Source organism: Salvelinus fontinalis, chromosome 13 (assembly GCF_029448725.1).
Source record: "Salvelinus fontinalis isolate EN_2023a chromosome 13, ASM2944872v1, whole genome shotgun sequence".
In the NCBI taxonomy this organism is placed as follows: Eukaryota; Metazoa; Chordata; class Actinopteri; order Salmoniformes; family Salmonidae; genus Salvelinus; species Salvelinus fontinalis.
The window spans coordinates 26362232-26376717 of NC_074677.1; the positions used below are offsets into that span (position 1 = coordinate 26362232).

At 43.0% G+C, this 14486-nt stretch overlaps 1 protein-coding gene across 2 annotated transcripts in view; it reads left to right on the forward strand.

Moving 5' to 3' along the window:
* Positions 1-3551: 3551 nt before the first annotated feature.
* Positions 3552-14486, forward strand: part of LOC129868325 (T-box transcription factor TBX6L-like) — a 73634-nt gene continuing 62699 nt past the window's right edge. The window contains exons 1-4 of one of the 2 annotated variants that reach the window (XM_055942193.1): positions 3552-3874; positions 4186-4351; positions 11435-11537; positions 11771-11935. In XM_055942193.1, the coding sequence (XP_055798168.1) occupies positions 3793-3874; positions 4186-4351; positions 11435-11537; positions 11771-11935 (516 nt within the window). In that variant the 5' untranslated portion in view covers positions 3552-3792. The remainder of the gene's footprint in view (positions 3875-4185; positions 4352-11434; positions 11538-11770; positions 11936-14486) is intronic. The other variant, XM_055942194.1, reaches the window with a different exon arrangement.

Consider the following 14486-nt stretch of genomic DNA (forward strand, 5'->3'; position numbering starts at 1 on the left):
GGTTGAGGTCGGATGACTGTGGAGGCCAGGTCATCTGATGCAGTACTCCATCACTCTCCTTGGTCAAATAGCAATTATACAGCCTGGGGGTGTATTTTGGATCATTGTCCTGTTGAAAAACAAATGATAGTTCCACCAAACTCAAACTAGACGGGATGGCGTATCTCTGCAGAATGCTGTGGTAGACATGCTGGTTAAGTGTGCCTTGAATTCGAAATAAATCACTGACAGTGTCATCAGCAAAGCACCACCACACCTCCTCCTCCATGCTTCACGGTGGGAACCCCACATGCGGAGATCGTCCATTCACCTACTTTCCGTCTCACAAAGACACAGCAGTTGGAACCAAAAATTAAAACTTTGGACTCATCAGACCAAAGGACAGATATCCACCGGTCTAATGTCCATGGCTCGTGTTTAATGGCCCAAGTAAGTCTCTTCTTCGTACTGGTGTCCTTTAGTAGTGGTTTCTTTGCAGCAATTCGACCATGAAGGCCTGATTCACGCAGCCTTCTCTGAACAGTTGATGTTGAGATGTGTCTGTTACTTGAACTCTGTGAAGCATTTATTTGGGCTGCAATTTCTGAGATGCAGTTAACTCTAATGAACATATCCTCTGCAGCAGAGGTAACTGTGGGTCTTCCTTTCCTGTGGTTGTCCTCATGAGAGCCAGTTTCATTATAGTTGTAATATTTATATGTGTAAACATACTGAATTGTAATTGGATGCATTTTACCGCCATATCATACTGTGCTATGATTGGTTAAGACCACCCAAATGGTTAGGTCATGGTCAGTTTGATCCTGGTTGGCGATACGTGAACATGCCAGTTATAGCTAGCTAATAAAGAGCTACGTTAAGAAATATCCTGTAGTACTGCATTTTATTATTTTGTACAAAGTGTGCAAAACAAGACAATAGTGTTTGATGGTGTTTGCGACTGCACTTGAAGAAACTTTCAAAGTTCTTGAAATTTTCCGGATTTACTGACCTTCATGTCTTAAAGTAATGATTGACTGTTGTTTCTCTGTTTAGTTAAGCTGTTCTTGTCATAATATGGACTTGGTCTTTTACCAAATAGGGCTATCTTCTGTATAGCACCCCTACCTTGTCACAATTAAGAAGGAAAGAAATTGCACAAATTAACTTTTAACAAGGCACACCTATTAATTGAAAAGTAATCCAGCTGAAGCTGGTTGAGAAAATGTCAAGAGTGTGCAAACCTGTCATCAAGGCAAAGGGTGGCTACTTTGAAGAATCTCAAATATAACATATATTTTGATTTGTTTAATACTTTTTTGGTTACAACATGATTCCATATGTGTTATTTCATAGTTGTGATCTCTTCACTATTACTATACAATGTAGAAAATTGTAAAAATGGTAAGGTTCTGCTTTTCTTTTCTTAGTCAACCTTGTGTTCTTTTTCTTTGTGTTCTTGAACTTAGTTCTGTTTCTTTGTGTTCTGGAACGTAGCCCTGTCTTTCATTTTGTTCATTGTTTTCACCTGTGTCCGTTTCTCACCTGGTCTCATCAGCTCCCTAGTTAGTTCAGTTCTTTCTGTTTTTATGGTTGCGAGTTATTTATTTATTTTTGACTGCCTACCTGTGTTTGACCATTGCCTGCCTGTGACCACGATTCCTGCCTTCTGCGAAGGCTTAATAAACATTTGCCGCGCTCTGCGCGTAAATCTACACCTTTTTCTCCCTGAGTATTCATTACAAAAATAAAGAAAAACCCTGTTATGAGTAGGTGTGTCCAAACTTTTGACTGGTACTGTATAATAATTGACAGTTCTTCCCCACTACAAATACTTTATAGTTGACGTCATTGCAAATGCAATCAATTGTGTCTTAGATGTTGACTACAAAGGAAATGGTATCTATCCAACTATCAGCAGCTGATTTCAACTGAATATTATGCAATGACTCTTCTTGATGTAAATGTTAGTGGTTTGAATCATCGACATATCAAACATAACTGCAACCATCTTTCTGGAGCATTCATTGTGGTTGGCATATTTTCTGGCACAATATTTGTATCATATTTCAACAAAATTGAAATAAATATGTATAATGCAAGTGGGAGGTGTCGGGTGACACGGTTGGGGTGAGGACAGAGGTGGGGGCGACAACTTAGCCCAGTTACTGTGGAAACAATCTCCCCAGTTTGGGCGGGGGACCAAGGGGGTGTGAGTGGTCGGGTTGATCCTACAGATAAAGACGTAAGCAGGCCTATCTGGGCGGCACCATTGAGGTGCCTGGTGTCCCTCCAACTCTTTATCAGCAAAGAGTTGGAGGGACACCAGGCACCAGGGAAATAAATTGAGATTTCTGTGAATTTTACAGCGCATTCAAATAAAAATGTATTTGTGCGGCCAGCCAGACATTGAAAAACAGGAGGACAAAAATTTAATTGATTTATGTACGGAATGAAAAAGAATAATACACATTTGCTTTACTTTGTAAGAATGCAGCTTCACATTTCACATCTAAATCAGAGTAAATTTGCTCTTAATATTATTAAGTATGTATCAGATGGAAGTATTGGGGGGAAATAAATAAATAAATATCCCTAAAAACGGATCATCTTGGGTAATGAATCTGATGCCGTTCATTTTCTATTGTAGCACATTGAAGGAAAGTAAATTACTATTTATAGACATTCATAGAAATGTTCTGTAATGTTCTGATTTACCTCTACATAACATATGAGCATAAGAGCAGAACATGAGTCTCCAGTCCAATGATCTAGATGCACTATTGTAAAGTGGCTGTTCCACTGGATGTCATAAGGTGAATGCACCAATTTGTAAGTCGCTCTGGATAAGAGCGTCTGCTAAATGACTTAAATGTAAATGTAAAACATACAAGTTCTGTGTAGGTCCTCTTCATATGCTGGGATAAGAGATTTGTAAGTTCTCTCAAATACGTATTTCATATGTAGAATGATTTATCCATTCCTAATGATAATTTAATGATAATTTAAAATATTGTTTAATCATACAACCACATTAATAATTCCACCCTCTTGCCTTGAAGACCAAAGACAAATATATATTTTTGTGACAGCATTTACTACATTAGAGAAGATCAGAAGTGTTCAGATATTTTTGGTATCGTGATGATATTTATCATAACCAAGCCACATCTCAAAGAGCCAGGCCATCCCTGTAGAGCTCAAGTCCAGTGGACTGGAGGTCGTTACTTAGGGAGCAAGGTGTCACTCGACACACACCTCTGCATTGACACTCCCCTGCCTTCTGTCCTGTGTCTGTCTGGTCAGCCAGTATAATGAAGGAGCCGGCACCAGCTTCCTGTAGTAATGGCAGACCAAACTGCCCAGGTGATTAGCACCTGGCCTGGGAGTTGGGGGTTTTGAAGTTGGGGAACCCCAATGCCTCACTGCCTATACTGAACACCAACCTCCCCCTACATGCACCCCTCTTTTCACACAACAACATTTAGGCTACTCTAAACTGTATAAAGATCAAAGTGGGGTTCTGATTGATGTTCCAACACTTAACACACACACACACACACACACACACACACACACACACACACACACACACACACACACACACACACACACACACACACACACACACACACACACACACACACACACACACACACACACACATACACACCTCTGTCTTCTTCCATATGGGAGGGAAAGGTATAGGGGATAGCTGCCCTAATCACATCTCAAGTGCATATCCCTGAGCTCGAGTTTGGAGTAAATCAGAGAGAAATTAACAACAAGAGCGCTGACTGGAGCTCCAAGGCCATGTATCTGCATGAGGAGAGGCTGCTGTGTGGTGACTACCCACTCAACTCTCAGCACAGGAACTATGGCTATTGTCCACCAGGTAGGTTTGTGTTTAATGGATAGACAACATTACCAAATGTTATTGAAAACGTTGCGTTTAAAAGTCCTAATTGAGCCTAACAATACCAATGCTCTTTCCTATTGAGAGGGGTAGCCTATCCCACTGGGCACAGACGTCAATTCAACATCTAACATAATTTAATTGAAATGACGTGGAAACAACGTTGATTCATTCAACCACTGTGTGCCCAGTGGTTAGCTATTTATGTAGTCTATTGTCATAGGTTTGTGGAATAAAAACCGTAACTCTAATATAGGCTATGAATGACGCAAATAAATACCTTCTACTAGATTGGAAAGATGCGGTTCGACGGGGCCAGTCTTGGAACGGCGGTGGTAAAGTCGGGTGTGAACCCGAGCTTTCAGCTCTTCAAGTTCGGGTGTCGCTCCAGGGTCGCGAGCTATGGGAACAATTTGGCGATATAGGAACTGAGATGCTCATCACCAAAACAGGAAGGTAGGATGTGTGGATGATAAATAGCGGTAGCCATAGTCCTTCATAATAACCGCTTGTCAAGAATATGAAACATAAGTGATAGAAACATTAGAAATTAATTAAATATGATAGCCTAAAATAATGCAATTTCCATTTGGTGACTGTTTTGGGACATAGGCCTAGTCTCAGAGTAATTCTGTTGCAAAGAACCACTATTTTTTATTAAATTGAATAACCGATAGTAGTATGGAGCACAAAGTAACACTTTCAGTTCAGCTTATTTATGAAAAGATTATTTGAGTTATTAATAATATTTTATACAAACAACATGCATATCTCAGCTACCATTACCCACTGTAACTACCTTTCTAGGACATACCAGTCCTTTACAAGTCAACAGAAAGTGTCAGAAGTCAAAATGTACACTTAACCCTGTAGGCGGCGGTGTAAGAGTAGTCTGAGTACCAGTTTCTTCAGCTGAAGTTCCACTCCTTGTCACTGCCAAAGAGACTTTTATTTATTTATTTATTTATTTTATTTCACCTTTATTTAATCAGGTAGGCTAGTTATTTACAACTGCGACCAAGATAAAACAAAGCAGTGTGACACAAACAACACAGAGTTACACATGGAATAAACAAACGTACAGTCAATAACACAATATAAAAATCAATACAGTGTGTGCAAATGTAGTAAGATTAGGAAGGTAAGGCAATAAATAGGCCATAGCGGCGAAATAATTACAATTTAGCAATTAAATACTGGAGTGATAGATAGTGCAGAAGATGAATGTGCAAATAGAGATACTGGGGTGCAAAGGAGCAAAAAACAATTAACAATATGTGGAAGAGGTAGTTGGGTGTGCTATTTACAGATGTGCTGTGTACAGGTGCAATGATTGATAAGCTGCTCTGACAGCTGATACTTAAAGTTAGTGAGGGAGGTATAAGACTCCAGCTTCAGTGATTTTTGCAATTCGTTCCAGTCATTGGCAGCAGAGAACTGGAAGGAAAGGTGTACAAATGAGGAGTTGGCTTTGGGGATGGCCAGTGAAATATACCTGCTGGAGCGCGTGCTACGGGTGGGTGCTACTATGGTGACCAGTCAGCTGAGATAAGGCAGGGCTTTACCTAGCAAAGACTTATAGATGATCTGGAGCCAGTGAGTTTGGCGACGAATATGAAGCGAGGGCCAGTCAAGGAGAGCATACAGGTCTCAGTGGTGGGTAGTATATTGGGCTTTGGTGACAAAATGGATGGCACTGTGATAGACTACATCCAATTTTCTGAGTAGAGTGTTGGAGGCTATTTTGTAAATGACATTGCCGAAATCAAGGATCGGTAGGATAGTGTAACGGCTGTTGGAAGGAGAGGACCAAGGTGCAGCGTGGTACGTGTCCATATTTATTTAATGAACACTGAAATAACAAAAATAACAAAGAGAACAACCGAAACAGTTCTGGGTGGTGCAGACACACAACAGAAAACAACTACCCACAAACACAGGTGGGATGAGGCTACCTAAGTATGGTTCTCAATCAAAGACAACGATAGACAGCTGCCTCTGATTGAGAACCACACTCGGCCAAACACATAGAAATATAAAATATAGAACAAACACATAGAATGCCCACCCCAACTCACGCCCCGACCAAACCAAAATAGAGACATAACAAAAAAACTAAGGTCAGGGCGTAACAGATAGTCAGTTTTATGAGGGTGTTTGGCAGCATTAGTAAAGGATGCTTTGTTGCGAAATAGGAAGCCGATTCTAGATTTAATTTTGGATTGGAGATGCTTAATGTGAGTCTGGAAGGAGAGTTTACAGTCTAACCAGACACCTAGGTATTTGTAGTTGTCCACATATTCTAAGTCAGAACCGTCCAGAGTAGACGGGCGGGAGGGTGCGGGCAGCGATCGGTTGAAGAGTTGGAGGCCACGGAAGGAGTGTTGTATGGCATTGAAGCTCGTCTGGAGGTTTGTTAACACAGTGTACAAAGAAGGGCCAGAAGTATACAGAATGGTGTCGTCTGCGTAGAGGTGGATCAGAGAATCACCAGCAGCAAGAGCAACATCATTGATGTACACAGAGAAAAGAGTCGGCCCGAGAATTTAACCCCGTGGCACCCCCATAGAGACTGCCAGAGGTCTGGACAACAGGCCCTCCAATTTGACACACTGAACTCTATTTGAGAAGTAGTTGGTGAACCAGGCGAGGCAGTCATTTGAGAAGCCAAGGCTGTTGAGTCTGCCGATAAGAATGCAGTGATTGACAGAGTCGAAAGCCTTGGCCAGGTCGATGAAGATGGCTGCACAGTATTGTCTTTTATCGATGGCGGTTATGATATCGTTTAGGACCTTGAGCGTGGCTGAGGTGCACCCATGACCCGCTCAGAAACCAGATGGCATAGAGGAGAAGGTACGGTGGGATTCGAAATGGTCGGTGATTTGTTTGTTAACTTGGCTTTCGAAGATTTTAGAAAGGCAGGGTAGGATAGATATAGGACTGTAACAGTTTGGGTCTAGAGTGTCTCCCCCTTTGAAGAGGGTGATGACCGCGGCAGCTTTCCAATCTTTAGGGATCTCAGATGATACGAAAGAAAGGTTGAACAGGTCAGTAATAAGGGTTGCAACAATTGTGGTGGATAATTTTAGAAAGAGAGGGTCCAGATTGTCTAGCCCAGCTGATTTGTAGGGATCTAGATTTTGCAGCTCTTTCAGAACATCAGCTATCTGGATTTGGGTGAAGAAGAAATGGGGGAGGCTTGGGCAAGTTGCTGTGGGGGGTACAGAGCTGTTGACCGGGGTAGGGGTAGCCAGGTGGAAGGCATGGCCAGCTGTAGAGAAATGCTTATTGAAATTCTCAATTATCGTAGATTTATAGGTGGTGACGGTGTTTCCTAGCCTCAATGCAGTGGGCAGCTGGGAGGAGGTGCTCTTATTCTCCATGGAATTTACAGTGTCGTAGAACTTTTTGGAGTTTGTGCTACAGGATGCAAATTTATGTTTGAAAAAGCTAGCCTTAGCTTTCCTAACTGCCTGTGTATATTGGTTCCTAACTATTCGATGCTAATGCAGTACGCCACAGGAGGCTTTTGTGCTGGTCAAGGGCAGTCAAGTCTGGAGTGAACCAAGGGCTATATCTGTTCTTAGTTCTACATTTTTTAAATGGGGCATGCTTATTTAAATGGTGAGGAAAGCACTTTTAAAGAATAACCAGGCATCCTCTACTGATGGAATGAGGTCAATATCCTTCCAGGATACCCGGGCCAGGTCGATTAGAAAGGACTGTTCGCTTAAGTATTTTAGGGAACATTTGACAGTGATGAGGGGTGGTCGTTTGACCGCTGACCCATTACAGACTGGCCTTTCTAATGTCTATCTGCAGACTGCGGTTACTACACTTCCCATGTTTCATGAGCTGAACTAAAAGATCCCAGAAATGTTCCATACACACAAAAAGCTTATTTCGCTGAAATGTTTAGCACAAATTTGTTTAGTGAGCATTTCTCCTTTGCCAAGATAATCCATCCACCTGACAGGTGTGGCATATCAAGAAGCTGATTAAACAGCATGATTATTACACAAGTACACCTTGTGCTGGGGACAATAAAAGGCCATTCTAAAATGTGCAGTTTTGTCACACAACACGATGCCACAGATGTCTCAAGTTTTGAGAGAGCGTGCAATTGGCATGCTCACTGCAGGAATGTCCACCAGAGCTGTTGCCAAAGAACTGAATGTTCATTTTTCTACCATAAGCCGCTTCCAGAATTTGGCAGTACGACCAACCAGCCTCACAACTGCAGACCACGTGTAACCACACCAGCCCAAGATATCCACATCTGGCTTCTTCACCTGCAGAATCGTTTGAGTCCAGCCACCTGGACAGCTGATGAAACTGAGTTTGCACAACATAAGAATTTCTGCACAAACTGTCAGAAACCATCTCACGAAAGCTCATCTACGTGCTCGTCGTTCTCACCAGAGTCTTGACCTGACTGCAGTTCGGCGTCGTAACCAAGTTCAGTGGACAAATGCTCACCTTTGATGACCACTGGTATGCTGGAGAAGTGTGCTCGTCACAGATGAATATCGGTTTCAACTGTACCGGGCAGATGGCAGACAGCGTGTATAGCGATGTGTGGGTGAGCAGTTTGCTGATGTCAACGTTGTGAACAGAGTGCCCATGGTGGCGGTGGGATTATGCTATGGGCAGGCATAAACTACGGACAATGAACGCAGTTGCATTTTATCGATGTCAATTTGAATGCACAGAGATACCGTGATAAGATCCTTAGTCCCATTGTCGTGCCATTCATCCTCCGCCATCACCTAATGTTTCAGCATGAAAATGCTCAGCCCCATGTCGCAAGGATCTGTACACAATTCCTGGAAGATGGAAATGTCCCAGTTCTTCCATGGCTTGCATACTCAACAGACAGGGTGTTCCAGTTCCCGCCATTATGCAGCAACTTGACAAAGCCATTGAAGAGGAGTTGGATAACATTTCACAGGCCACAATCAACAGCCTGATCAACTCTATGCGAAGGAGATGTGTTGCGCTGCATGAGGTAAATGGTGGTCACAACAGATACTAACTGGTTTTCTGATCCACTCCCCCACCATTTTTAAGGTGTCTATGACCAACATATGCAGCAGTGCTTGTCGGAACTAGGAAACTCGGAAATGTCCAACTTGCTAATTGGTTGTAGTTATACACTGGCTACGTTCAACCAGTTTGCAAGTCGGAAATGTCCGAGTGTCGTATGTCCGACTAGCACCTGAACGAGACAATACACCCTACTAATTTATGGCGGAGTTACTATTGGTTTTTGGAAATAACATTAATATTTTCCATGACAACATGTGGAGTGTCTAAAATGTAATTAGAATTAATAAAAACTATATTTAGCTGTTAGCTAGGCAAGTAAAACTCAGATGTTTTGTGGTTGGAAAATACTTAGAGAATTTAGAGGTGAGCTAGCAACTTTTTGACCGTTAGTACCTCAGTGCTTTTGTTAGACTGGTTTTTCATCTGGACAAACAAAAAACGGTTGGTTAGCAACCGGATGCCAACATGTTCTGTGGATATAAAAGTTTATGAGTTCCAATATTTGCATAATAGTTGTGATTAGAGGATAGCGGTGATCGAATCAGGAACAAATCCTCTGTTCTCCTCCAGTTCATTAATTATAGAATGTTCATATTTAATGATGGCAGAAAGGCCAGTCTTTTTGGCACGACGGAGTACAGGGAGTGGATTAGCTAAAGACTGGTACCCAAGCTAGGGTCAGAGGCGTCATGCCCATAGGGGGCACAGGAGCATGTGCCCTCAGATTTGTCCTGTAATAAACACACACACACACACGCACGCACGCACGCACGCACGCACGCACGCACGCACGCACACACACACACACACACACACACACACACACATATATACACATATAACGTTTGGGATCATTTAGAAATGTCCTTGTTTTTGAAATCAAAGCACATCTTTTGTCCATTAAAATAAGATCAAATTGATCAGAAATACAGTGTAGACAATGTTAATGTTGTAAATTACTATTGTAGCTGGAAATGGCTGATTTTTAATGGAATGTGTACATATGCATACAGAGGCCCATTATCAGCAACCATCACTCTTGTGTTCCAATGGTTGTGTAAACTAATCCAAGTTTATAATTTTAAAAGGCTAAATGATCATTAGAAAACCATTTTGCACACATGTTAGCACAGCTGGAAACTTGTGTTGATTAAAGAAGCAATAAAACTGCCCTTCTTTAGACTAGTTGAGTATCTGGAGCATCAGCATTTATGGGTTCGATTACAGGCTCTAAATGGCCAGAAACAAAGACTTTTTTTGTGAAACTCATCAGTCTATTCTTGATCTGAGAAATGAAGGCTATTCCATGCGAGAAATTGACAGGCTATCAATCAAGTTAGAATAGCTAGCTTGTCTAACCATCTTAGCTGGCATACCTGCTGGCAAGGTTGGTAGACTTTAGAAAAGCAAGCAATAACTAAATATACTGAATAAGATGTTCCTTTCAATCTTTTACCCAGATTTGAGCAGAGATGCAGAGAAGCATATTTAGTTTCTTTAAAAAACACACCAGTCAGGAGAATACAGACAGCTCAAGAAGTATGCTTACATATGCAGAAAAATATACATATTTATTTGACACAGAATTAAGCATGATGATGTCTTTAGATTGCAGAAAAAAAACTGTTTTAGGTGTTTGAATAATGCTAAATTCTCCAACTTACAGACGGGGGCATAGCCCCACTGCGGACCACCCCCAGGCATCCTCGAAACCTTGTGCGCCCTCAGATTTTTGGGGTGCACAACACCCTTTGGCAGGGATCATTGTAACAGGCTGCAGGGTTAAATGTAATACTGTCTTCAATGATACAAATTAGGGGTAATTGAAACATTTTCTGACTTGAAGCTGATACTTGGATGAAAATTCACTACATTGACTAAAATATATGTATATTTGATCTTTTAGGCATGTCATATTGACCAAAAACCGAGTAACCAAAATGTATATATTAAAGATAGGATACTTTTCACATTCAAAGTATGATTTTTTCCCTTACATTTTTCTAAGGTATTATCTTAGTTGTAATTGCAAACTTGATATATATATATTTTTCCTTATGTGAATATTATGTGAATATTTCTAAATACCATATAAAATACCATTGAATTTTAGATAAGGGGTTAATTGTGATAAATGTAAAAGTGTCCCTCTACAATTCTGAGTTTAATCTGAGTTTTGTGAGAAAATACAACAGTAATTATTGTCATCAGCTATACCAATCAACAGACCTCTTCTTACTGATAAGAATTATTATATATTAAAAAAAGAGAGGCGGCAAGAATATTGACAATTCTCCTTGAAAAATGTATGGATTCTAGCAAAAGTTACAAGGCATGTAGATACACTAACCAAGCATTAGCACATTGAATTACATCATTCAGCTTTCTACGGGGTTTCTAGTTTGAGTTTCGTTGTTACTTTGTGCCCTGGTCTCTCCTAACCGGTTGGTTCAATATTGTTCAAACTTCCCACCTGATTGTATTTTATAGGCGTCTGTTTCCAAGCTGCAGAGTCACTGTGACAGGGTTGAATCCTCAGGCAAAGTATGTGTTGATGATGGACATGGTCTCATTTGGCGACGACAAATACAAGGTACCTCACCCTACCCCTCCCAGCATTAGGCTACTGTTTATTTAAATTTTGTGTTATCTATTGCTACCACAACACACACACACCCACACACACACACAAACACACACTAACGTTGTAGATTAGTGTTTGTGTTTAGATTGATAAGCTTTAGAAAAATATGTTAGATTCAAAACTGCAGAAGATGCTGGTTATCAATGTGTTTAGACACTAAACTGTACCTCTGTCCTGTGCAGTGGAGCAGGGATCGCTGGGAAGTGAGTGGTATGACCGAGCCACGTCTTCCCAATCGCTTCTTCATCCACCCAGACTCTCCCTCACCTGGGGAGAGGTGGATGCAATACCCCGTCTCCTTCCACAAGCTCAAACTCACCAACAACACCCTCAACTCCAGTGGCCTGGTAAGGCTTGGCATGGAAGGACCATGGCACATTTTATGACATTAAAAGTGTCATGTCACCATGACACTGTTGCAAAAGAGCTGATAGTCACTGAATGTTACTTAAACCTGGAAAATGCAACTTTTTTGGCAACCCAACCAAATTCTCATAGAAATGTGAGTTATAGATCTGTCATTCTTGTTAAAAACAAGTCTAAGAAGCGTTAGATCTGTTCTATGTGCTGTGTTTCTATGCTTCCTGTGGTTAAGTATCATATTTGTGTCTTTAACTTTCAGTTTTGTACACCAGCTTCAAACAGCTGAAAGTACAATATTTTTGATTATGCACAATATATTTCACAGCAGTTTAGATGGTACAATGATTCTCTACACTATACTTGCTTGTTTTGTCACATAAACTGAAATTAGGCGAACTATTAGAATTTTAGCAATCTGTAGATGTGCCCTTAAGCAAGGCACTTAACCCTAATTGATCATTATCGCTCTGGATAAGAGCATCTACTAAATTACTAAAATGTAAACATAATTACAAATAATTTGTACACTGCAAATTGACTGCAAGAAGCCCAAACAGATATAATGTTTGACTAAAACATAATCATTTCAAACCTTGTGTCATGACTTCCGCCGAAGTCGGTCCCACTTCTTGTTCCGGCAGCATTCGACGGTCGACGTCACCGGCCTTCTAGCCATCGCCGATCCACTTTTCATTTTCCATTTGTTTTGTCTTTGTTTTACACACCTGGTTTCAATTCCCCAATTACATGTTCATTATTTAACCCTCTGTTTTCCCCATGGTTTTTGTGCGTGATTGTTTTATTGTAAGTTCGGTCCGATGTTTGTGTGCTTGGTATTACTTCATGTATTTGGACATTTTGAGTAAAGTTCCTTGTGATACGCATATCTGCTGTCCTGCGTCTGACTCCTCTGCACAAGCTACACCCAGATCCTTACAGAATCACGCACCCGAAAATGGAGTCAGCCGGAGCAGACAACCCCCCTATGGCGGTCGAGGAGCGCGTCCAGCAGCATGCGACCATGTTGCAACGTCTCGGCATCGCCATGGATCGCGTGCTGTAGACGATGGACCAATGGGAGAGAGGAAGAGTTCTGCCAGCGCCTCCACCGGCACCACTACAACAGGCACCACAGTTCACCCCTCCTTCACACGGTCCCAGTGGGATTCGGCTCGCGCTCCCGAGAGAATATGATGGGACAGCTGCCGGATGCCAGGGGTTCCTACTCCAGCAGGAGCTCTACGTGGCAACAGTCCACCCGGCTCCTTCGGGACGTTAGAGGGTGTCTGCCCTCGTCTCCTGTCTCTCAGGGAAAGCCCTGGAGTGGGCCAACGCCGTATGGGGGGAAGGAGAAGCGGTGTTGGACAATTACAATTAAGTTCACCCGCCGCTTTCGGGAAGTTTTCGACCACCCGCCTGAGGGTAGAGCGGCGGGTGAACGTCTGTTCCACTTGAGGCAGGGGACGAGGAACACACAGGAGTTCGCCTTGGACTTCCGGACCCTGGCCGCCAGCGCGGGATGGCACGACAGGGCCCTGATTGATCACTACCGGTGCAGTCTGCGCGAGCCTGCAGGGACACCGCTCTTACGTTTAACCAGCTGGTGGACCTGTCCATCCAACTGGATAACCTGCTGGCTACCCGCGGACGTCCGGATCGGGGTTTTTCAGTTCCATCCCCCAGCACCACCGCTCCGACGCCCATGGAGCTGGGAGGTGCTGCGCTTAGGGCGACCGGAGGAGGGGTCGTTCCCTGTCCCATCTGTGGTCGCAGAGGGCACACTGCTGGTCGGTGCTGGGGAGGTTCTTCTGGGAGTCGAGACAACAGGCAGGGCACTCTCGTGTCACCCCAGGTGAGTCGGAACCAGGCTCACTCAAAGCCCCCTGTTGCTCACATGTTTATACATTTTCCTGAGTTTTTCCCGCATTCCCAGCATAAGGCGCTCGTAGATTCAGACGCAGCTGGGAATTTTATTGACAGAGCATTTGCCCATAGTTTAGGGGTCCCCATTGTTCCTGTGGATGTGCCCTTCTCTGTGCACACCCCAGATAGTTGACCATTAGGGTCAGGGCTAATTAGGGAGGCCACCACTCCACTGGGCATGGTTACGCAGGAGGGTCACAAGGAGAGAATTAGTATTTTCCTTATTGATTCTCCTGCGTTTCCTGTGGTGCTGGGCCTACCCTGGTTGGCCTGTCATAACCCCACTATTTCGTGGCAACAGAGGGCTCTCAAGGGGTGGTCACGAAAGTGCTCGGGGAGGTGTTTAGAGGTTTCCGTCGGTTCCATTACGGTGGAAAGTCCAGACCAGGTCTCCACCGTGCGCATCCCCTCTGAATATGCCGATTTGGCTCTCGCCTTCTGTAAGAAGAAGGCGACTCAATTCCCACCCCATCGACGGGGGCATTGTGCGATAAATCTCCTGGTAGACGCAGCACTTCCCAGGAGTCACGTGTATCCCCGGTCACAGGAGGAGACGGCAGCTATGGAAACATATGTCTCCGAATCCCTGGGGCAGGGGTACATTCGGCCCTC